The sequence below is a fragment of the Mustela putorius genome, unplaced genomic scaffold (genome assembly GCF_011764305.1).
Source record: "Mustela putorius furo isolate JIRA1106 unplaced genomic scaffold, ASM1176430v1.1 tig00000721_pilon_pilon_pilon, whole genome shotgun sequence".
NCBI classification, from domain to species: Eukaryota; Metazoa; Chordata; class Mammalia; order Carnivora; family Mustelidae; genus Mustela; species Mustela putorius.
The window spans coordinates 2824377-2850291 of NW_025421456.1; the positions used below are offsets into that span (position 1 = coordinate 2824377).

A 25915-nucleotide genomic window follows, 5' to 3' on the forward strand; every position below is an offset into this window, starting at 1 on the left:
TTAAATAAATAAATAGAATCTTAGAAGAAAAAAAAAAGTAGGGAGGGACACATTTATATATTGTTATAATGCTATCCTTCTGGGTTATAAACCAAACTTGGTAATTTACTAAAGAGAAACTGAGCCAGGCATTAGCCAGAAGATAATTAGTCATAGGTATAGTGTGCTCTTGTTTTAATATTCTCCTTGAGCAGGACGGGAGGGCTCGAGTCTTTACAAAGTGATTACTTTACACCACCATAGGCAATTGAGGTTATTTTAATAAAATCAGCTCCCTTGGATTTGGGCTAAGGCCAAGATTGACCTAGCGCATATCGAAATCTTATCTATAACACAATGTGTATAAATAAGAAAACCAATTGCCTTCATAGGGAAATATATATACACATTTAACCATCTGTCAGCTAATACCTCCATTAGGGTCTCCTACATCTTTCACGAGTGCAAAGAACTGAAAACACCCACGATGGCTTTGTCATTAGGTTTCAACCTCCCCGCCTGTTTTCAACTGTTCGCTGTTTGGCTCCTCCTGTGAAACTCAGGCAGGAGTCCAAAGCGGTTTTTTCTGTAAACATTAAAGACACGATTGAGGCCAAACCTTGTCCACAGGGGCCTCCTCAGAGTATAACCAGGGTTAGAGCCCAAGGTTTCCTTGAAACCATCCACACACGGCACCCCAAGGACAGCCTCTAATCACCCTGAAGGACACCCCAAAACAGTGCTTTGTGAGTACAGTGGTGAGCGGGGTGTGGAGGGCATTTGGCAGGACGGCGAACGGGCCGCACCCAACAACCTTCATCCGAATTCTGCGGCAGTGACCGCCGCAGTAAGCTTGAGTGCTCCGGCTCCCAAAACAAGGCCGACCTCACAGGGCTTCGAATGCGCGCGCATGACGTCTGACGTCTCTCTGCTTGTTGACGCAGGCCGTAGAGCGCGGAGCCCGCCCAGCCGGCAGAGCCCGAAGGGAACTGCGCGGGCGCGAGCGCAGGGCCGGAAGCCCGGCCACGTAGACGGTTGGTGATTGGACGAGGCTTGGTGTGGGGGTGTTAGTCCGGGTACTGCGGGGACGCCACGAGGCCGCTTTTGAAAGACGCAACCTTGGGGCGCGTGGCTCTCACGCAGAGTGTCCCAAAGCCAGAGATTGAGGGCGGGAGGAGGAAGCAACGGCGTCGGCGGCTGGGGCCGGCGAGCCCCGGGCCTGTGGCTCGGTCTCCGGCCTACGCGGCAGGAAGGACAGTTTTGGTGGGTGGGAGTTGGGCTGGGAATCGGGCCGTTGAGGGAATCCTGTTTTTATTTTTATTTATTTATTTTTTCTTTGTCCCTGAGCCCCGAGTAGTTGTAAGGACCGTCCCTGCGGACCGCTTTGACCCTTCTTTGCCCTTTTGTAGCAGTACTTTGGAAGGGATGTAGGAGGGATGAGCCCCGTACCTGTTAAAACTCTAGTCACGAAGCAGTCACGACGTGAGTTAAGACGTTTAGTCCTGTGTCGTGTGAGTGACTTTAAGCCATGTAGGTATATTTGAAATTTCAGAGTATTTTTATCTAGTACTTTTTTTGTTTTCTGCCAATTTTCTTAACGATTTGCAGGTGAGAAAATGTCTGGCAACAATGACTGGTTTCAGAGTTCCCGGGTCCCTAGCTTTGCTCAAATGCTGAAGAAGAACTTGCCAGCTCAGCCATCAACCCAGACGGTAACTACACCCACAGGATATTCTTCAGAAAGATACAGCCTGTCGAATATGGCTTCCAAGGTTACCCAAGTGACGGGTATGAGTTTTTCATTTGCAATAATGCCTTGGTTCTTTGAGATTCTAGAATGGTCAATAAGCACTGTTGAGCCTCCAGTTTAAATGTTGCCTGGATACATATCCATTTACCAGGGGCTATGTCCCTCCTGGAGCTCCAATTTGCCTCTGAACACCATAAGAGGCATGTGGAAATCCTCCTTGCTGCTCAGTTATTCTAACAGCTTCAAGCCTGTCTTGCCTTTTTTTTTTTTTTTTTTAAAGATTTTACTTATTTGTTTGATAGAGATCACAAGAAGGCAAAGGCAGGCAGAGAGAGAGAGAGAGAGGAAGGGAAGCAGGCTCCCTGCTGAGCACAGAGGCCCCCCCCCCCCATTTGGGGCTTGATCCCAGGACCTGAGATCATGACCTAGGCCCAAGGCAGAGGCTTAACCCACTGAGCCACCCAGGTGCCCCCTGTCTTGCCTTTTTAAGGTAAGGTTGTGTTGGTCCCTTCAGGGAAAGGACTGGACTTATACTGGTTTTTAGTCAACATATCACTTAGCATAAGTGTAAAGCAGAGACAAACACTTAAATTCAATTGAATTCAATATTAAAAGTAATATAAAATAGTGAGTAGGAAATAGAAATGGACCTTAGTCCCAGGTCTGTGTCTTTAGTCCAGACCTTAGTGAAACCATGTATTTATAAAAAAAAAAAAAAAAAAAAAGGATTTGAGAGCCTCCGAAGACTTTGACATCATTAAAATTCTGTGATTCTTTGATATCACTTCATGTTATGACAGTGATAGCACTTCTTTGCAAAAATGGTTTTGGTGCTCCAAAAAGTATATGCATCAACAGGTTACACTTGTCATGTGTGCAAAAAATTTTTAGTAGAGACTTACTTGTAATGAAGAATACATATAATAGATGTATCAGGGACAATCTTCCATTTTATGGGAGGGTTTAGTGTTTTTGCTTTTTTAAAATTTAAAAAAATTTTTTTTATTTTACTGAACTGACAACTCTAACCATATATTTTTAGGTAATTTTCCAGAACCATTGCTTTCCAAAGGCCTTTCATCTATTTCAAATCCTGTCCTTCCTCCAAAAAAAATACCTAAAGAATTCGTAATGAAATACAGACGTGGAGAGATAAATCCTGTGTCAGCTTTGCACCAGTTTGCACAAATGCAGCGGGTTCACCTTGATCTTAAGGAAACTGTAACAACAGGCAAGTGCCAAGTTGTACCTGGTTATTACAATGCTGTAAGATATTTTCCTGTTAAAAACAGAGCATATACATACTACTAAATTTGATTATTTTCTACATTCGCATAATCTTGGGATTAGGTAACTACTGGTATGTTTTAACAAGTATACGGCAGGAATTTTTATATTCATATTTTTCTGCAGATAACTTACATGTACAAAGTTTTTATAATCGAATTTTAATTTTTTTGTTTATGGCTAGTTGAACTGAAGTCCCATCAGCCTTGTGGATTATTTTCAGGTGTAAGTACCTGTAGATTAAACATGCTTTTGAAGAGTTGTTAAATATTTGGATTCTCTAATGAGAAGGATTCTGTGATGATTATACCAGACAAAATTATGGTCTAATTTAGCTTCTGAAATTCAAGGTATAGAGGTGAAAATAACATTTCCATGATTGATACTCTATCTGCAGACTTGTCTGTGACTATTTTCTCCATTCTCTCTTAAACTTCCCTCCCAACCTGTGGAAGGCTACAGTAGTACAGATCAAATAAAAGCAAAAAGCATCCTCTAATCTCTTAACGTCATGAACAGCGATTAGAAAGAACTTTAGAAAAGTGGAGGGATAAGAGACTAAGTGCTCTTAATAGACATGGACAAGCTGAAAGTATGAGAGTCAAACACAGTCCTTAAAAATACATACATGTGTGTACAAATATGTGTTTGTGTGTGTGTTTATATATACAAAGACATTATCAAATAGCTTGGTTTTTTAAGTTTTTTCTTACCGTTGCTAACTTTCACCAATACGGGTTTCAAGACATCCTTGTAAAAGAATTTGAAGCTTTTGAGATTTTAGCTAAGATTGTCATAGTAAAGTCACATCTCCAGTCTGTTGTTTTGGAAGAAAAAACAGTACACAGGTTACAAAAATAGAGTCTTAATATAGAAGGTAGAGTTTTTCTAGGTACAGTTACTGTAGGTTGGATTACTTCATGATCAATACTGTGAACTTAATTTTTGTGTCACTAGTTTTCCCTCCATTCTTCTCAGACTGTTCTTGGAAAATGTAAACTCTTGATCATAATAAGAAAAATAAGTGTGTAAGGGCAAATCGTTATTGATTTGTGTAAAAGCTACTCAAAAACACACTCCTCTGATTAGTAATGGTATTCACTTTGTGTTCATAGCACTAGCTGAATAATCTGAATCAATAGGTTTAATGATGAGACCAGAGTATCCATATTTTCACAATTCTATAGGTGATTTAAATACATACTAACGTTTGAGAATCTGAAGTATGATAGGATGAAGCTTAAAGGCTCAGCACTCTGACACCAAGTACTTAATTAACAAATTTGATGGATGCTATCTCACATGTAAAAATCATCAGGGCCACTAGTTAAATATACAAAATACTCTCAGGTTTTGTATATTTGGGTTGGAACCTAGGTGATCATAAGGAAAGAACTTGGGAAACTGAAGTCCTAGAGAAAATCAGTTTACTCAGATGCAGCGAGGAGTTTCTTGTAAAACCTTGATGTACATCTTTTAAAAACCCAGGGACACCTGGGTGGCTCAGTTGGTTAAGCGGTTGTCTTCAGCTCAGGTCATGATCCCAGCGTCCTGGGATGGAGTCCCACATCAGGCTCCTTGCTTGGAGCTTGCTTCTCCCTCTGCCTCTGCCTGCCACTCTGTCTGCCTGTGCTCACTCTCGCTCCTCTCTCTGACATAAAAAATTAATTAAATCTTTAAAAAAAAAAAAACTAGTATAATATGTGAGAAAGTAATAATGATGGTGATGATGACAAGGCTTATGTGGAGTGACATTGTACCTAGCCATCCATAAACAGGGGAGAACCTTAAGTTGACTAAAGGTCTTCTGAAGTCCAAAATTACCAACAAGTAAAACTTGAACTGGAAAAACCTTTGCCCTGTAAATTTATATGATTCCATTTCATTTTTCATTAGGCAAAAATGAAAACTAGGTAAAAATAATTGTGTAAAGGTAATCCTTCTAGGAATTTTGGATGGCTGGACATTGAGTTTAATTCTTTAGCATGTCTTCTCTATTGTTTGTTTTGGTTTTCCTTGTGGATTCTCTCCCTTCCACTTGCCTTCAAGGCTATGGTGGTGTGAGTAGCTTATCATAACTCCCTAATAGATTCACAAGATTTCTGCAAAAGGATCCCTTTTTTTCTGGAACTTATACTCTTATATGAGTATCAGAGTACTCAGAAGGCGGGAGAAATTGAGCTTTATTATTATTGAATTTCAAAAGAAGAGAGATGTTGCCAGAGTCTCCACATTTTACCCTTCATTGGTCATTCATTAGTTATTTTATTTATTTATTTATCCAGTTATTTATTTATTTATTTATTAGCTATTTGTTTGTTTATTTATTTACTTACTTTATTGCCAGGCTTCATTATACAAGACACTGTTGCTCCATGCATGATCTGTACTCTAAAGCTGTCTCTACTGTTCATGTTGAATCTGGAGCCAAACTGGCTGCTGGATAGGTTCCTCAGAACTAGTTCAGGGGCTCACCCAGCTTTACTTTTAAACTGCATTGTAAAAAATAAAACACAAAACTGATAGGCCAGAATCGTTTTCCACAACTTTTGTACTGGGATATTTTTCTTATCAAATGTCATTTGCAAGATCATACTGTGAATTATTGCAGCATTCATTCTGACTTCTTTTTCAAGGTAACGTTATGGGACCATATTTTGCTTTTTGTGCTGTGGTGGATGGTGTTCAATATAAGACTGGACTGGGACAAAATAAAAAGGAGTCTAGATCCAATGCAGCAAAATTAGCTCTTGATGAGCTTCTACAATTGGATGAACCTGAACCAAGAGTTTTAGAAACAGCAGGTAAATACTCTTGATTATTATTTGTAAAATGTATCTTTTTCCAGAAGAAATCACCTGAAGGATTTGTTTTTGAAGAGTTTCATGGCAACTGCAAGATAGAAGTTGCAGAATTTATTTCCTTCCATTGCTGGTTGCTGACATGTTTAATGTTTGTTAAAATGTTCTCATATAGGGGATTAAAAGTACACTTACGATGATGAGTACTGAGTAACATATGGAACTGTTGAACATTATATTGTACACCTGAAGTTAATATAACACTATGTTAATTTTACTGGAATTAAAAATAAAAATAACAAGAAAAGAATAAAGAAATAAAGGTTTTATATAAAAGAAAAAAATACTCTTGTATATTTCAGCACCATAAGCTATAAACATGTTGAGTGAATTGTCTCATAATTTGTCAGATTCCCAGTAGCTTCACATCCAGAAACTTGATTTTTTCTATAATTTGTTGGATTCTTATTATGCTCTTAATACAGTACATTTAATAGAGATTTTAAATGCAATTTTTGTGAAGTTTGCCTATCTACATTAAATTCAGAAATGGTAAAGCTACTTGAGAAAATAATGGCCTAAAGCAAGCTCCAGAAATAGATTATGCAGGTTGAAATATTGATCCTGGATAGGTATGTTATTTGCCTTCTAAACCTGTTTTCATCATTTAAAACATGGGGACATTAAAAAAATAAGTAATAAAAAAAATAAGTAATAAAAAATGGTGACTCTGATAGTGACTACCTTCTATGGCTGTTCTTAGGATTAAATATGCATGCAGAACTCTCAACCAGTGCTTGAATAACTTGTAAATAATAGTAGCTCTTATTAAATATTAATCATAAATAAAATGGCAACATATAGAGGAACATATTCCTCTATATGTTGCCATTTTATATATGTGTTAGCATAATAAGCAGTTTTTGTCAGTGGTCCCTTAATCATACATTATATTATCTGTAAATAAGTTAACTTTAAAAAAGAAAAACAAATTTTATTTAAGCAGTGATTATAAATTTATTCTTTTTAAATTCAAATTATCACTTATTGTACTACTGGGCTTTTTGGCTTTTAGTCTATTCATTTTTTTCTTTTCTAATTCTTAATATTGTTTTGTTCTTTCTCTAAGTTTAAATCTTATTACACATGTTTTATTTTTGTTCAATTAAAACCATTATTTAGTAATTAAAAATGATTTATTTTGCTACATGTAAGTTTTGATGTGGAGTTTTTTCATTGTTTTCAAATAGTTTGTCATACTTTGGATTTATTAAGTCCTTAGGAGTGTATTGTGTTAACTTTCATGTTATTTTCTGTTTACTATTTTTCAGGTTAATTTTCAAGGCTAGGTATGATTTTTGTCTTATACGTGCTGGCACTATAAATGTCATATTATCCTTATTTTATTGAAATATTTAAATTCTTGTTATTTGACTTGTAAAAAGCAATGATGCAGTGGTTTAATTTTGTTATAGAGTATACTTTTAAAAATTCAATATAAAATTATTTCTTTTTTATCTTGCATATTTTATATGTTCTGTGTTTTCGGTCTTAAAATTCTTTTAATTCTCATAGTGCTACTTTTAGTTACCTTTTGTGTTTGTTTAATATCTTTATCCTGTTTTACTTTTAATTTTCTATTGTACATAAAATTAGATTTTTTTGACATAAAGAATATTTCAATTAAAAAACTTCAGCATTTGGGTGACTGGGTGGCTCGGTGGGTTAACGCCTCTGCCTTTGGCTCAGGTCATGATCCCAGAGTCCTGGGATCAAGCCCCATATCTGGCTGTCTGCTCAGAAGGGAGCCTGCTTCCTCTTCTCTCTTCCTGCTGCTCTGCCTATTTGTGATCGCTCTGTCAAATAAATAAATAAAATCTTAAAAAAAAAAAAAACTTTAACATTTGCATTTATTATGAATGGTAAGTGTCATATTATTTGTTTTCCTTTTGTCTTATAGATACTGTTTTCTTTGACTTTTTTTTCCTTTAAATATTTGGAGGGTATGTACTGATTTTAACCTGGAAATTCCTCTTTCTGATGTGAATTCAATTTTGATAATTTTGAGTTTTGATTTTATCTCTTGATAATTTTGCTTCTTTACCAATATTCATATTTGTCCATCATTCCCTTACTCAGTCTCACTGATTTATCCTCTGGGTGAACAAATCTTACTCACCTGGCGCTTAATGTGATAAGTGATTTATTTCTTTTATAGATATGCCTTTGCCTTTCCAGAGTCTTCAGCAAATTAATGTGAAATGCAGAACTGGTGGCAAGAAATATTCTTAAGACACTTATTCAGTTTATTAATGGAAATTCTTGATATGTGATTATTGTATCAGCTATTAACCCACCTAGGTATATCCTTAGCAATATTTTCCCAGTTTCCTTCCAACTATAGCATGCAGTAGAATCAGTAAATCTATACTTTCAGGATATGCTGTATTCCAAGGACTGTGGTAGGTATTGGGAATTTAGAGTCAAGTAAGATCTGTCCTCTGCCCTCAAGAAACTAAAATGCTTTGTTGAAATTACATTAAAATAAGTCTACAGAATTTCCCAAGCAACGAATTTAATTGTCAGAAATGGGTGTTTATGATTGGCTTCTAATGATAAATACTTTTTTTCCCTAAGCGTCTTTAAAATGCTTATCCAGGGCTAGCAAATATTTTGCCTGGTGGGCTGCAGTTTTTAGTTTCTAAGTATTTATCTTTTGCCTTTCTGAAAATTAAGGTAGCACTTTTCCATATCCACTGATGCCCCGTTTATATCCACCATTGTTTTCTCAAAGAGTACCAATTAGTACCTTAATTAAGACTAAAGGATTTTTAATAATGTATTTTCTCTTGTAACAGAGCCTAGTAATAATTTAATTTAATAATTTAATTAGGTCACCTTTTCCCTTATATTCTTTAAAATGTCCTAAACAGCTGAGTTTAAAGATTTGTTTTACTTGTAAAGGGATATGGAAGATAAGAGGTGAGTATTTCTTTGCTGTGAGCTTTATATCAGTTTTTCTGATCTATTCATTTATAACATAAATCTTAAAAGCTTAATTTTTTTTTAAATTTTGAACTCATCAGAATTATTTTCCATCTGTATCTTTTCATATTTTATATGTGGTGTTTTTAAAGTATAGTCTTATTTTTTTTAGTTGTACAGAACTTCTTTAATTTTTTAAGTTTTGAAAATCTTAACACTTCTTAAAAAAAAATTTTTTTTAATTTTTATTTTAAGTAAGCTCCATGCCTAGGGCATGAACTCAATGACCTTGAGACTGAGTTGCATGGTTCTACCCAGTAAGCTGGCCCGGCACCCTGAAAATCTAACACTTTTGACACAATGAGTTAAAAACCTGGTTTCATTTCAATATTCCTTACTAAAAAATCATTTAAAAGGCTTTTAGTGTAGTCAAACAGAATTTTATAATGCATATATATAAAACAAATTTTAGTATCTTAATGATTTTAAGTGTACAGTTTAGTGTGAAGTACATTCACTTTGTTGTGTATCCAATATCCAGAACCCTTTGCATCTTGCAAAACTGAAATTCTATACCCATTAAACAATTATTCCTCATCTCCGCTTCTCCCTTTTACCCCTTTGACACCAAGTTCATAGCAATTACCATTCTGCTTTCTGTCTGTATGAATTTGACTACTCAAGGTCTTGCAAAGTGGAATCATATAGTATTTGTCTTCTCATGGCTGGCTTTTTTCACTTATAATGTCCTTAAGGTTTATCTCCATTGTAGCATCTGTGAGAATTTCCTTCCGTTCTAAGACTGAATAATATTCTCTTGTATGTATATACCACATTTTGTTTATCTATTCACCTGTCGATAGGTACTTGAGTTGCTTCAACTTTTGGCTGTGGTGAATAACGCTGCTATGAATGTGGATGTGCAAATAGCTATGACATTCTGGTCTCAGTTCTTTGGGTTTCATACCCAGAAATGGAATTGCTGGATCATACAGCAATTTTATATTTAATTTTTTTAAAGAACTGCCATATTGTTTTTCGTAATGGCTACACTGTTATACATTCCTACCTGTAGTGCACAAGGGTTCCAGTTTTTCTACATCCTCACCAACAGTTGTTATTTTATGGGTTTTTTGTTTTGTTTTGTTTTTGATAGTAGCCCTTCTACTAGGTATGATGTGGCATCTCATTGTGGCTTTGACTTGCATTTTCCTAATGATTAATGATGGTGAGCATTTTCTCATGTGCCATTTTATATCTTCTTCAGAGAAAGGTAATAATACCTTTGCCCATTTTTGAAAGGGCTTATTGTTTTGTTGTTGTTGTCATTGAGTTTTAAGAGTTCTCTATACAGTAGTTCCTTCCTTATTCATGGTTTCACTTTCCACGGCTTCAGTTACCTGTGGTCAGCTATGGTCTGGAAGCAGATGATCCTCCTGACATATCAGAAGGTCAGTAGTAGCCTAATGCTAGTCACAATGCCTACGCCATTCACCTCACTTCTCATTACATTTTAAAATTTCCCATCATTACAAGATGGGTGAGTACAATATAAGATATTTTGAGAGAGAGAAAGAAACTATGTTCATGTTTTTATTACAGTATGTATGTTCTATTGTTCATCTCTTATTGTGCCCAACTTATACAGTAAACTATCATAAAGACATATGTATTGGAAACATAGCATATCAAGGGTTTTGTATTATCTGTTGTGGAACCAATCCCCTCTATAGGGAAAGACTACTATATATCCTGGATATCAATCCCTTATCAGGTATGTGATGTGCAAGTATTTTCTCTCTTTTTGTGATTTGCAGTTTTACTCTGTTAATAGTGGTTTTTGATTCATAAAATTATTTTTTTTAATTTTTTATTTTTTTTTATAAACATGTATTTTTATCCCCAGGGGTACAGGTCTGTGAATCACCAGGTTTACACACTTCACAGCACTCACCAAAGCACATACCCTCCCCAATGTCCATAACCCCACCCCCCATCCCCCCAGCAACCCTCAGTTTGTTTTGTAAGATTAAGAGTCACTTATGGTTTGTCTCCCTCCCAATCCCATTTTGTTTCATTGATTCTTCTCCTACCCACTTAAGCCCCCATGTTGTATCGCCACTTCCTCATATCAGGGAGATCATATGATAGTTGTCTTTCTCCCCTTGACTTATTTCGCTAAGCATGATACGCTCTAGTTCCATCCACATTATCGCAAATGGCAAGATTTCATTTCTTTTGATGGCTGCATAGTATTCCATTGTGTATATATACCACATCTTCTTGATCCATTCATCTGTTGATGGGCATCTAGGTTCTTTCCATAGTTTGGCTATTGTGGACATTGCTGCTATAAACATTTGGGTGCACGTGCCCCTTTGGATCACTACATTTGTATCTTTAGGGTAAATACCCAGTAGTGCAATTGCTCTGGAAAACAGCATGGAAGTTCCTCAAAATGTTGAAAATAGAACTGCCCTATGACCCAGCAATTGATTCATAAAAGTATTTAATTTTGATGAAGTTCCAACTTTTTCTTTTGTTACATATACTTTCAGTGTCCTATCTAGATAGTTATTGCCAAATTCAGTGTCATCCTTAAACTTTTCTTTTAGACTTTCTTCTAAGAGTTTTATGGTTTTCACCCTTATGTTTGCATCTTTGATGCATGTTGAGTTAATTTTTGTATATGGGGTTAGGTGGTGGTCCATCTTCAGTCTTTTGCATGTGGCTATCCAGTTTTTGCAGCATCATTTATTGAAAAGCCTGCCCTTTCCCCTTTTGTTACTGTTAATGTGTCAAGAATCATTTGAGAAAATATGTGAGAATTTATTTCTGGGTTCTCTATCCCATCAATCTATGTGTCTGTCTTTATGCCATTACCATACTGTTTCGATTTATTACCACTTTAAGTATTAAAAAAGGAAGTGTGAGTCCTCCAATATTGTTCTTTTTCAAGATTATTTTGCCTATTTGAACATGGTACTTTAAAATGCAGGCCAACTTGTACAGTCCCATTTTTTATTGAAATTATTTGTTCTTGAAGAACAGGATTTAATATATTTGGTTTTCATTCTACCTGAGCCCAACTCTCCTGAGTAAATGGAAAAAATCCATCTTTCTCTGAGTTTTTAAAACTCTGCTTAAAGTCCAGAGTGTATATATCTAACTCTAGTTATTAGCCTTTGCTTAACTAATGTAAACTGCAAGATGACATTGCCAGTCTTTCCTTGCTAATTGTGATATGTTCAGTCAGTATTTTGTCTTACTCAAAATTAAGACATGAGTCGCAGTATTGTCTGCTTTGTTCATTCTTATGAATGATTCTTGAGAGATACTAATTAATTTTCGTGAAACTTTGCTCCCGGAAACTCTTCTTTTAATCTTTTCTGATCTTTTTTGTTGTTTTTTCTTTGGTTTAATGTCATGTTCTTTTTTGTTTGTTTTTTTTTTCCTGGATTCCCCATGTTGTGATCCAAATTGGAAAACCATTGCAAAGAGTCTAAAAGCTTTGAAAATTTTGAATGTAATATCTCCCTAGGAAAAATGGTAACTTTTACTTACTAAATTGTGATGGGATATTAATTCTAAATATTTTGCATAGTAGTGTAAATAGAAAATTGTTCATGAGCATCTGAAACAAGGTTTCGTTCTTAACTCTTTGAAAATATGGCATCTGTGACAATGCAAACTGTATAGCAGCATAAGATAAGGAAATCCAGAGCTGTGTGTGTATAATTTCATTATAGGTAAGACATTTATCAAGACTGAGCTAATATTTGGTGGCCTATACAAAAAAAAAATCATTTAAAGATTGCTGTTTATTATAGAATACTAGGGTACCTGCTCTTTGGAACATTGAAGTTTCATGTTTCTTTATGCTTTTTTTTTTTTCCCCCATTTACAGGTCCTCCTCCTATCCCTGCAGAACCTGTTGTTTCACCCGAACCAGCATATGTCTCAAAAGTACATTATGGTAGGAAAGTCCTTTATGATGTTCTTTTTTAGAAGAGTAACCCAGTAAAAAATAAAACATATAAAAATAAAACATATAATAAAACATATAATAAAAATATGCTTTAGGTATTAACATATACAATAGTATTTTATCATTCAAAACTGTCACACTTCTACAAGGAGGAGATTTTCCTTCTGTATTCTGCTAAAAAAGAGAAATGAGGGGAGAGGAAAAATTGAAGAAATGGTTATTTTTCTATAAGGAGGTGGTTCATCAGTTTCGTATAGCTGCTCTTCTGAGAATGTTTTGCTTTGGTAGGCTTGTCATTAATGAAAAACAATGGCTTTCTGGTGGTTAAAGGTTGGGACATTCATTTTAAATAACCTATTTACATGGGTGCCTGGGGGGCTCAGTGGGTTAAGCCTTTGCTTTTGGCTCATGTCATGATCTCAGGGTCCAGGAGAGCCCCATATCACTCTGTCTGCTCAGTGGGCAGCTTCTTCCCCCCTCTCTCTGCCTGCCTCTCTGCCCACTTGTGATTTCTGTCAAATAAATAAAATCTTTAATAAATTTAATAAATTTATTTATTAAATAATAAATTATTTGATAAATAAATATTTACTTTTAATGGCAATTACTTATCACTCAAGCCCAAGAAAACTACAACTACAATTGCAGTTACTAATTGTATCTACAATCAGCTATTTCTCCATGCACATTAATTTTTCCATCTATAAAATGGCCATAACAATAATTACAGCATTGGTAATTATGAGGATTAAATGAATTCATATATGTGGAATATTTAAATCAGTGCCAGTAGATGCTTCCTAAATAATAACCTTTTTTAAATATCACTTTGTCATATTCAACATATGTTGTTTTATCCGTTTCCTGTCAGATTATGAATCCTCTGAAAGTCAGGAAATTATTTCTCCATTGTTTACATAGTGGTTAACACTTCCAATCTTCAAGTTCAGAGTGTTTATAGATTTAAAATGAAAATGTGCCTTTCTTTCTCTTCTAAATCTGGAGATTAGGATTTATTTATTTATTTATTTTCAAAGATTTTACTCATGTATTGGACAGACAGATCACAGGTAGGCAGAGAGGGGGGAGAAGGCCCCCCACTGAGCAGAGCACCCAATGCAGGTGTCAATCCCAGGACCCAAGCCAAAGGCAGAGGCTTTAACCCACTGAGCCACCCAGGCACTCCTGGAGATTAGGATTTAAAAATAAACTTTAAGCCTCTTCAGACTTGGTTTGTGCATTGTTTTCTTAAATTTACGTTATCTTTCTAAAACAGAGAAAGACTAAGCTTGTTTGGAGTAAATGGACCAGACCAGGAAAAATAGGCCTATTCAAATGGCAAAATTCATCAAAGTTTAGTATAGTAATTTGATCTAACAGTCCTAAGAATTGAAGAAAAGAAGGGAAGTGTGAGGTGAATCTAGAAGTAATCATCCCTCAACGTGGGAGAGGGCTCTAGTCTGTCTTTTCAGCCTCTGTGGGCAACTTTAATGAATAGTGGAATAAAAACTCTGATCAGTGACTGACAATAGAGTTTAATATTACCCTGAGAAAATAGATAAATCTGTGAGGAAGAAAGAAAATGTGGTTAACAGTATGTTAAGGAAATGCATGATTAGAGCCAAGTTTAGTAGGCTGAGACAGGAGTCAAGTTGTCAGAACATGTAGAGCAAACCTCATCCTTCCAGCTTATGGGTAAACACAGGAGTTAAATGATGTTGCCTTTGGAGAAAAAAGATTTGAGGCCCACAGTAATTTCAAAACAGATCCTGGTTGGGCCAGTTATAGAGTGTATCATTATTTCACAGCCTGTCTGCATTTCTAACTGGACCATATTTCATTAAAAATAATGATATTTTGGGGTGCCTGCTTGGCTCAGGCCATAGCTTCAACTCGATTTCAGCTCAGGTGATCTCCAGGTTGTGAGATGGAGATCGTCATTGGGCTCTATGCTGGGTGTGGAGCCTGCTTAAGGTTTCTCTTTGAACTTCCTGCCCCCTCTCTAAAATTAAATAAATAAACAAATAAATAAATAGAAATTTTTAAAGAGTGGTATTTTGACTCTGAAGATAGGTTTAGGTTACTCATGATACTGAAGGTCACTTGAAATTAGCTACTCGAAATTAAAGAAATGTTAAATGGCATTATACATGTCATATTTTTATCTTATCTTTCATTTTCAGTAATTCAGAAGAACATTTTATTTCCTTAATGGTACATTACACATATACATGTATAAGGAAAATGATACTGCATTTTCTGTTTTTTAGAAGAGATATATCTAGTAATTGAGACTTGGTTATATTCACAATATTATTTACCTTCAACACTGAATTAAGATCAAGAGGTATACTGGTATGTTGTTAAGTCCCAAATGTGCTTTATGATATTTAGATACAACCTTTTAATGTGTAGCAGAACATTTTGTTTTGTTTTGTTTTGCCCCATACTCAATTCTTGTTCTATACTAATCACAGTGTGTTTTTCTACTCTATATCATAATCCAGTACTTGCTAACTCTATATGATATGATCAAACAAATTACAGTTCATTCATTCTATGGACCCATTAAGAAGGATAAGGTAATACTAATGTCTACCCTTGAGTGATGTTCAAGAGCAAGTAAATACAAAAAGTGCATTTCAACATGTCCCATTTTTTGTTTTTTGAAGTGATACATATTTATAGATACTCAAAATTTCTATTAGAAACTGGTATCATTGCCTGCCTTTGGTGATGCAACTTCCGAATGTATATTTTTATATTGCTGTTTCAATTTTTTTAAAAAAGCTAAATCGGGGGTGCCTGAGTGGCTCAGTGAGTTAAGCTTCTGCCTATGGCTCGGGTCATGATCCTGGAGTCTCAAGATGGAGCCCTGCATCAGGTTCCCCACTCAGCAGGAAGTCTGCTTTTCCCTCTGACCCTCCCCCATCTTGTGCCCTCTTTCTCTCTCTGTGTCTCTCTCAAATAAATAAAATCTTGGGGCACCTGGGTGGCTCATCGCTTAAGCATCTGCCTTTAGCTCAGGTCATGATCTCAGGGTCCTGGGATGGAACCCAACATCAGGCTTTTTTTTGGCAGGGGGTCTGCATCTCTCTGTCCTCTGCCATGCCCTATGCTCATGCTCTTTCCCTCTCGTTTGCATGCGAGCTCTCTCTCTCAAATAAGTAAAATAAAATCTTTTAAAAAATAGATTAAAATATTTTTTTAAAAAGTTAAATATCATTAAATGGATACTGCTTCTTCTGTATCATGAGTTTTTGGTACGCAGAGAAAAGTTGTGAGTACTTCTCATATTTTTACTACATAAGGACTAAAAATTAATTTGTACACCACACAATGATGGTTTTGTCAATATCAGTTTTAGTGAAATATATGCTAGCATGCAATTACGGTAATAATTGGCACCTCCACATTATATGTTTTGTGAGGAGATAGAATAATATAACTATTACTTCATTCTTTTTGCTCTCAGAGCTTCATTTTGTAATTTTGTGATTGTTCACATTCTTGATAATGTGAGTTTGTTTTTGGCAAGAAGATAGTATTAACAATATTAAGAGAAAAAGCTTAACAGATATAAACAAAAATATGTAAATGGCCTAACTGAAAGGTATTGTGTCCTGTTAGCAGAATGTTAGCTGAGATTGCCAAAATATACTTTTATCATTTGTGTACTTTTTTTTTAATGATTATTAAGCAGGTAGAAAGAATTTCTGTGAAAATTGTATTCATTTCATATATAATATATGACAGCAAAGTTGTTTCATTGCTTTTTTTACTCTAAAAATATGAAATCGACTTGATACACTACTGAGCAACCTCATGAAACACCAGGAACTTTCAGTGGCTTACAACTAAACTTGGAGAAACACTGTATTAGGTCATTCTGCAACCTCTCATTCTCCATAACAATGGTTCTTCAGTAGGGATACCAAAGCAACAAATGGCCAGGGCCGGCCCTATCCAGAATCTTAATTTTAAGCGCTGTCATTTTTTTAAAAATACATGGGTAACTTTGATGTATATTCTTGGTTATAAACTGTCCTCTAGTGATCCTAGTTACTTAAAACTATCTTTATCCCCTTTCAAAAAGTTCAGGACTTTTTTAGTAGGAACATGGACTATATCAAGGGTCTAAGTGCTTAGTGCTATGCAGTAGTTATTAGTGGGGCAAATACTAAGGAGTGTATTTTAATTATCACAGTGTTGAGGGAAGACTACTGGCATTCATTGAGATGTACGTTGGCAATATGGGAGCATCTTATTCAAAGAATAATGACTTGTGTCTTGTAGGACTTTTGAATATTTCATAAATATCAATAATTCTTTGATATGTAATATTAAGAATTTTTTTTACAAGGCCTTTTCCATAAAGCTGAATAATGAAGTTTTTTTATAGAATTGAATGCTTTAAAATATCAATCATGACATAAATTATAATTTACTCCCTTACCTATAAATAACAAAGTCACTCAATTGCAGTGTTATAGTAGGAATAATAGAGACCTCTGGGAGGAAAGCAGTGTGTTCTTCAAATTCATATTCCATTTGATTTTTTTTTTCCAGAAGGGAGACATATTCAGTATGCAAAGATTTCACAAATTGTTAAAGAAACATTTAATCAACTAATTTCCAATCATTCAGAATATCTGAAATGTAGCAATTCATTGGCTGCTTTTATAATCGAAAGAGGTAAGTCCCAAGTATTTGGCCTTGTGGAAAAAGTATTAAATATCCTAATCATTTGAGCTGTAAATAGTAGTGTTTTAACTGACTATCTTTGGCCATTTTTACAATGGTGTAGCTTTGATTGATTTGAAGTGGCCTTTTCTAGTGGGTGTGGATCATTAAATACAAAGGCTTTTAGAGTTAAAGTGTATATATATATATCTCCAAACATGTATGAGAATTCATAGACAGTTGAGAGCGGACAGAGTTCAAATATTTGGATACTGAAACTTTAAGTTTTAACTTTAAGTTAATAAGACTTGAATAAATGGAGGAGAGAGAGAAATAGAGGAGAGAGAGAAAGAAGAAAGCAATGAGAACAGTGACAATTGTTTATAGAACAATAAATATATTACTGGTGCAGAAATATATATATGTAGTCCATACATATGTGCGTGTGTCTGTGTGTGCGTATAAATAAAGTAATACAGAATATACTTAGGTTGATAAGATTTACTGGATTATGGAGTCATTTAAAATCCAGTGAGAAGTTGGGTTTAATGAGAAAGATAGTAATGGTGAAAGATTTTTGCAGGGATTGATTCTAATTGTTGGGAATGGCACGAGACTTAGCTCTGCTATTTAAATGACTTTGAGCATGATCTATAATTCTCTCTTTCAGTTTTCTTCGAATTTCTTAAAAGTAGAAATAATCTCTAATGAATAACTTAATGAAGTTACTGGGATTAGATGTGATAATATAAATACTTGACAGTACTTGGCAATTAGGAAAAGCTTAAATTACATTTGTAATGATTAAAATAAGTTGATGTTTAAGCAATAATTGCCAACAGTTTTTTTTTTAAATACTATAAGGATTGGGGCTGAATTAAGGAATCATAATTTAGGTGTTTGTGATGCAGCTGCTTACATTAGAGTTGAGATAGAAATGAACAGGGAAAGAAAATATTTTTTTAAATTTATTTTTTATTTATTTTTGGCATAACAGTATTCGTTATTTTTTCATCACACCCAGTGCTCCATGCAGTCCGTGCCCTCTATAATACCCACCACCTGGTACCCCAACCTCCCACCCCCCCGCCACTTCAAACCCCTCAGATTGTTTTTCAGAGTCCATAGTCTAGAAATTGATGTGATAAGATGAATGTGACAACAAATGATAGATGAAGTGGAATGAATAAAACATAACATTTCAAATTTACATGGTACAGTGGTGCTTCCACATACACAGGAATCTGAAAGCTGATGTGAAGTGTGAATAGCGTGGATGAGAGTAATAAATCTGGTTTTGGAAATACAGTTGTGAATATACTTAGGGGTAGGAAAAGACTGAGTAAGGTTAAGTACGTGTTCCTGGAGTAACTCAGATAATCAGTACATACTTAAAATGTGTTAGGAACCTCAGATGGGTATTCCTCACTGCCCAACCAGCCTGTGTCTCCAGTAGGGTTGCTCACACATTCCCTGAAATGTCCATTTCATACTTTTCTTTGTCCTCAAATATCCTACATCCTCTCTTTCATCTTGCTTCAGCTAATGGCCATGTCTCATAATTTTTAATTTTGTCTGTAAGAAACTATAAAATCCAAACTTCTTTCTGTTCTCCACCACCAAGTCTATGTAATTCCTTGCATTTGTGTTCATCTTCTCCACTGTGAGTGAAGGAAGGATCTTTCCTCTTATAGCTAATCCCTTCATTTAAATTTTGGTTCTATTCCCTATTATATCTTGAATTTCTTCTTTTGGTTTTCTCCTCTTTTTCTTGCATTATCCAACTAGTATCTCACTGAAACATGGCAGGTCGAGTTACAGAGTTGAAGTAGGAACTGAGTTTCTATTTGTAACTCAGCTTTACATCACCATTTCAGAACTTACACTGACACTGTATAATTCCCTTTTACCATCACCATCCTCTCCTTACTGGAGCAGCTTTGTTTGTGATAATGGAACTTTATATTTTTCCCATCTAATTTTACTCCTCCTCCAGCTTTCTCCATCTGAATAAATGGCATTTTCCCATTTGCTCAGACAGACTAAAAGGCTCAGTCCTTTCCCTAGTACTCTACAATTTATCTCTAAGTTCTATTATGTCTCCAAATTCTCAGATCTGATTATTCTTTTCCAACCACCTTCGTTACTCAAATCTTAAGTCATTATGTCTTCAGCTTCTTGGACTTAGAGCATTCTCCACATAAAGAAGTGATCTTAAAATGTAAACCAATATTGTTTTCACTCTCTTACCTTCAGTAGCTTCACCATAGCTCTTGGGTAAAACCACAGACTCCTTAGCATGGTTTATGATGCTTTATTCTCTAACCTCATCTTATGCCATTCCTTTCATTCTTTACTGCAGCAGCTATACTGGTCTCCCTCTGCCCAAGGTCTGCACAAGCTTTTTCTTTTGACCGCATCCCCTTTACCTCACTCATGCTGCTCACTCCTCATACTGAAACTTAAATTTTAGTTTCATGAGGAAAGATTCTCCAACTAGTTTGCATAGGTAATCTTCTCCCCCCGCCATTATTCTTTACATTGGCCCCATATTTTTTTTCCTTTAAAGCATGTATCAAAGTTTGTGGTTTGTTTAGTCTTTTTCTGTCTTTCCTATTAGAGGCTTAATGAGGGCATGTCTTGCTCAACATTTTATTCCTAGCATCTGCCTTAGCGCCTGGAACTTCATAGGACCTCAACAGTTTTTGTCAAATTAATGAAAGTCCTTTAGGTATTTGCAAATGTGACACTTTTTTTCTTTTTTAAAAGATTTGTTTTAAAGAGAGTGTGCAAGCATGTGAGCTGGAGGAGAGGCAGAGGGAGAGGAAGAGAGAGAATCTCAAGCAGACTCCCTGCTGAACCTCCCGACTCAGGGAATCATCTTGTGGGGCTCCAGCTCAGGACCCTGACTGAGAGCATGTCCTGAGCCAAAATCAAGAGTCCTGACACAACTGACTGAGCCACCCATGCACCCCTGAAACTGAACTTTATCTGAAAGTCTAAGAGACTTTCTGAAATCATGAACACAGATGTAATAGAAAAAGCAAGAGGAGAATATTCCAGAGCAAAAAGAGCAATGAGTTTAATGACTATTCTTAGAAAGGCCTTATACTTAGGATGTGAAAGGAAAAAAGAATTATATAAGGAAACTCATTCAGCAAAAAGCAAATGGAGCAAAACTATTAGAAAAAGAGTAAGGTGCTATTTTCTTTAAAACAGTTTCAGGGGTGCTTGGAGGACTCAGTTAAGCATCTAACTTCTGCTCAGGTCATGATCTTGAGGTCCTTGGATTGAGCTCTGGATCAGGCTCTCTGTCTGCTCCTCCCCACTGTTCATTCACACACACAGTCTCTCAAATAAATAAAGTCTTTTAAAAAGCAGTGTCATGGAGCACTGGGTGTGGTGCAAAAATAACGAATACTGTTATGCTGAAAAATTAAAAATTAAAAAGAAAAAGCAGTGTGTAGAACAGGGAAACTATGATTTGTAGAGAATTTGAGTGGATTAAGAAAAAAAAGAGAGCCACTGTAGATAACTTAATTTGCAAAAGTAAAATACCAAATGAAGTCTCTAGTAAGCCAAACATATCTAGCTGTAGAAGAAATAAATGCATGTTTGAAAACTAAGGATATCTGATGATTCTGTTGATTGTGGTAAAATTTTAGATGAACTATTATGTCTTTTTAATTGAAATATTATTGGAGTATTGAAAATATTGGTTGCTAGAAGACTCTCAAACCCTTATTTGAAACTGCGAAATTTCTCCATTTTTTGGTCAATATAAGTAACTTTAAAATGGTAAGGTAGAGGTTGAACATATGAAAGAAGGAGGTCAAAATAACCTGCTACTGTTAACCTTTTCCTTTCAGCTGGACAGCATGAAGTTGTAGCTGTAGGCACAGGTGAATACAATTACAGCCAGTGCATTAAGCCAAATGGAAGAGTGTTGCATGACACTCATGCTGTTGTAACAGCAAGAAGGTCTCTCCTTAGGTAAGGTAACACATATATTTAATGCCACCAAATGTTAATGCTTTCAGTCCAAAGTAACCACATAACAGTGTCTTTATTTACAAATGGAATTTTACTGATCATTAAGCCATGGATAGGACTGTCCTTTACTTATCCAAGTCATTTTATTATTTCCATGTCATTTTTAAAAATCTTACAGTAACTACAGTGTCTATAATTGGTGGATTTTAGTGGCTTCTATTATCAATACCTTATGAACTCAGATTCCAGAGTTCTACAGCTTTTTAAAAAAATGTATCATCTTTTTTATCAAAGTAATTGGAATATATAGCTTTATATCTGGACCAAGTCGACTTGGTAATATCACCCCCTTCCAAGTTAGTCATAGTTAGTCATATCATAGTCATGATATCCAAAGATATCACCTGAAGCTGGAAAGTTTCCTTTCATAAGGTCTATGCAAAGTTTACCATATAGCAGAATGTAGATATGGTATTCTTTTTTTTAACTGAAGTATAGTTGACATACAATGTTAAACATGTTTATGTTCAACACTTACCACATTCACCACCATGATAAATGTAGTCATCTTCTGTCACCATATGATATTATCACAGTATTATTGACTATCCTCCTGTGCTATATTTTTCATCCTCTTGACTTGTTCTATAACTAAAGTTTATACAGGCTGGCAGATCTCAAGGAGGGAGAAAAGGGCTGAGGTGAGCATACCTAGTTTCTTCTCCCAAATTCTTCAGTAGTTACTCTGCTCCTTACAAAAGGAGTGATTAGCAGGTGGGAGAGAGAAGCCAGGAATGTTACTCCTTAGAAGTCTCTTTGTATAAAAAGTGAGAAATCTGTTGTTTTCTCCAGGATCCACCAGATTTTGGTTCTGCTAAGGCATTGAGCTTACATTTTATAAAACTTTTTAATAGATATTTTCAAACATAAGTAAGAAAAGGATAGTGAATTCTACCATTCAGTTATCAGCATTCTGATTCCAGTATCCAGTGATCATATCCAGTTACCAGCATTCTGCTGTTCTTATTTAACCTATGCATCCACACTTTTTGATGGTGCTGTTTTCTTTGGTAGAGTATATTAAACCAAGTTAAACATTATTGTGCCTGAAAAACTTTAAGTACACATCTCTAAGGAAAGAATCCTCTAATCTTAAAAGGAAGGTTTTGAGGAAATCCATGAAGGTAATGCAAGTCATTGTCTTTTAATCCTCGTTGGTGCTTATTGAATTACTTGACCTCTCTAAGATTACCTCTTTTACGTTTATTTCTTCCCATGCTTGGCCCTATTATATGCTTGTGCTGAATTTTCTTCTTATTTCCGATGAAAGGACTAAAATCATGTTTTTTTATTTAATCAAAATAGTATTTGTCCCTTGATTTGATTAGTATAAATTTTTCACTTTTTAGTATAACTTATAGTCTTCATTGTATTGTTCTTGTATTTCTATGTTTTTGTCTTTAAAACCACTAAGGGGCAGGAACCACAGTTGTTGTTTGTCTGTTTTGGTGGGGAAAGAAAAATAGAAGCAAGGCAGAATTTTGACACTTCAGGTAGGAGACTGAGAGCAGAACTGTCTGAGAACAAATAGAGGGGTCAGTAGAGAAATGAGGATATGACAGTTGAGGACCCGGATGTGAAATGAGTAGAGTGGTAGTCAAGGAGTGGCGCTTTAAAGCAGGTCACGTTCAGCTCCAGTTGAGGACTTCTTACAGGATTTAACTCTTCATTAAATAAGGCTCAAGTTATTTTAGGAGTTCTTATCACTTTCTACATGGGGAGAGACGTTGCTCACGACAGTTACAAATAGGATGCTTAAGATAAATTACTTTAAAATTTTATGACTTGATAAAGTTATAATCTTCTTATTTTAGGTACTTTTATAGACAACTTCTACTCTTCTACAGCAAAAATCCTGCTATGATGGAAAAATCAATATTTTGTATAGAACCAGCTTCTAATCTACTCACTCTGAAACAGATTATCAACATTTATCTCTATATGAACCAGTTGCCTAAAGGGTCAGCCCAGATTAAGTCACAATTGTAAGTATCATGGGAGTTGTTTTTAAAAGCAGTCAGGAGGGGTGCCTGGGTGGCTCAGTCATTGAGTGTCTGCCTTCGGCTCAGGTCATGATTCCAGGGTCCTGGGATTGAGCCCCACATCAACCCCCACATCGAGCCCCACATTGGGCTCCCTGCTCTGCGGGGATCCTGCTTCTTCCTCGCCCACTCCTCCTGCTTGTGTTCCTGCTCTCAGTGTGTCTCTGTCAAATAAATAAAATCTTTTAAAAAAGTGAAAGCAATCAATCAGAATGGCTGTATCATATATTCTGAATCCCTAGAGCAATAGAACATGGAAATTCATATCTATCTGAATTCTCTTTCTGGCTTGTGGCCTCTTAGAGGGCCGCCAGATTTAATCTGATCTATTACTACTTCTCCACTCCTCCCCTCCACTCAATCTGATCTATTACAACTACTTAAATATTCCATGTACTTTGCCACTTTCTTTCCATGCTGTTGAAATTTTTTTTTCTGTCAAGTTTTAAGACTTCATAAATGTTAGGAAAGCATAGATTTGTGCATTATCACATACTAATGCAGGAGCTAAGAAATTCCATTTGTTTTTCTGGTCAATCTGTAGCTAAAACTTCATTATCTTGATGAATGGGTAGCATCAGCATAAAATTTAAACAGGACAGACAAGCACAAAGGAAAAAGCAAGTCTGACTATCTAGAGATAACCATGGTTAATACTTTGCTAAAGATTTTTCCAGTTACACCTTTGAAGACAAAGGCAAGGAGTCTTTCTGGAGAAAAATCACTTGTCCTGAGACAAGTGATTTTACATTTAATTTTTTTTAACATATTTTATTGTAGAAGAATCTTGAATACAAATTGTCAGTGTTTTTTGCCTTCATTCTTTTTGTAGTTTTTAGAAATTTCCATAGAGAAAGACAATAAGACCTATGGTAGGAACAAAAATTTTTAAGGGACATAAAGGCAGTAAAAATAATTTATCTTTGCCATAAGCTGTAAATATGGTTAATTTCTGTTTGGTATTTATCATGTGGGACCAAGTCACTCCATCCCAAACTTGTTTTAGTTTTGCATCTGTTTTTATTACTAGAATTAAATGTACACTGGCAAGTTAAGCATGTTTGAAAACAATTCTTAAGTACATATAGATTTTATTTTTTTAATTTTTAATTTTTTAAATTTTTAACTTAAATTCCAGTTAGTTAACATACAGTGTTATATTAGTTTCAGGTGTACAATATAGGGATTTAACACTATTGTACAACACCCAGTGCTCAACACAAGTGCACCCCTTAATCCCTGTCTCCTGTTTCACCCATCCCTGGAAGCCATCTGTGTGTTGATGATAGTTAAAAGAATCTGTTTCTTGGTTTGCCCCCGCCTTTTCCTTTTTCTCATTTGTTTCTTAAATTCCACATGAGTAAAATCATACGGTATTTGTCTTTCTCTGACTGACTTTCACTTAGCATAGTATACTCTAGCTCCCTGCATATCATTGCAAATGGCAGGATTTTGTTCTTTTTATGGCTGAGTAATATTCCATTGTGTATACTTTGTTTTTTAAAGGAAAAAACTTTTCCTTTTTCTAGGCGTCTTAATCCACATTCTATATCTGCATTTGAAGCCAATGAAGAATTGAGTCTCCATGTGGCTGTTGAAGGCAAAATTTATCTGACTGTCTACTGTCCTGCAGATGTTGTTAATAGAGTAAGCAGTATGTCCTCAAGTGACAAATTGACAAGATGGGAAGTGCTTGGTGTACAGGGAGCATTGCTGAGTCACTTTATACAGCCAGTTTATATCAGCAGTATACTTGTTGGTAAGTGGGATTTTATTACCTCCTGGCCTCTCTTACTAAGTAAATATATTTTACTTAATCAGAATAAATAGAGATTTTGCATACATGATCCTTTAAGGTAAAAAAAAAATTGTTTCATTGAGATTTTCGTTTCATAGTAACTTGTGATCATACTTTGTGTAATTCGACATCTATCTTCTTATCAGGAGGAGGACAAATAATATTTTAAATTAGCCAGTTAGATGTGTTATACTTTGAACTTACACATTTGTTTGCACAATATTTCAATTTTTTCCCTTTCTTTGGGAGAAAGATGTTTCCTTGAACTTCTCAAGTCTAAAAGCTTATATTTAATTATCTTTAAAATAAGAAAAGTCTTAAATGCCCATTTGGTTTTTTAGCTACATTTTTCACATATTTGGTTATGATCTGTGACCTTTGAAGTTGTCAAATGAGTAGGCAGTAACTAAAACACACGATAAATAATGGGAACTAGTAATTCATTCTTTGGTGGGAGGTGTTACCAAATTATGTAATTACATTTGAATGATTTTCAACCATTGTCAGTAAACAATTAGGGGGCTCATTTGTATAGTTTTCATAAAACCC

The 25915-nt window shown here is 35.3% G+C and overlaps 1 protein-coding gene across 4 annotated transcripts in view; it reads left to right on the forward strand.

The window, feature by feature from the left end:
- Positions 1-924: 924 nt before the first annotated feature.
- The window catches only part of ADAD1 (adenosine deaminase domain containing 1), a 109026-nt gene continuing 84035 nt past the window's right edge, over positions 925-25915 (forward strand). Inside the window, exons 1-9 of one of the 4 annotated variants that reach the window (XM_004747971.3) lie at positions 925-1013; positions 1588-1767; positions 2772-2960; positions 5653-5820; positions 12710-12778; positions 17360-17485; positions 21343-21466; positions 23341-23511; positions 25098-25327. In XM_004747971.3, coding sequence (XP_004748028.1) covers positions 1596-1767; positions 2772-2960; positions 5653-5820; positions 12710-12778; positions 17360-17485; positions 21343-21466; positions 23341-23511; positions 25098-25327 — 1249 coding nt within the window. In that variant the 5' untranslated portion in view covers positions 925-1013; positions 1588-1595. The other 3 variants (XM_004747970.2, XM_045083615.1, XM_004747972.3) reach the window with 3 other exon arrangements.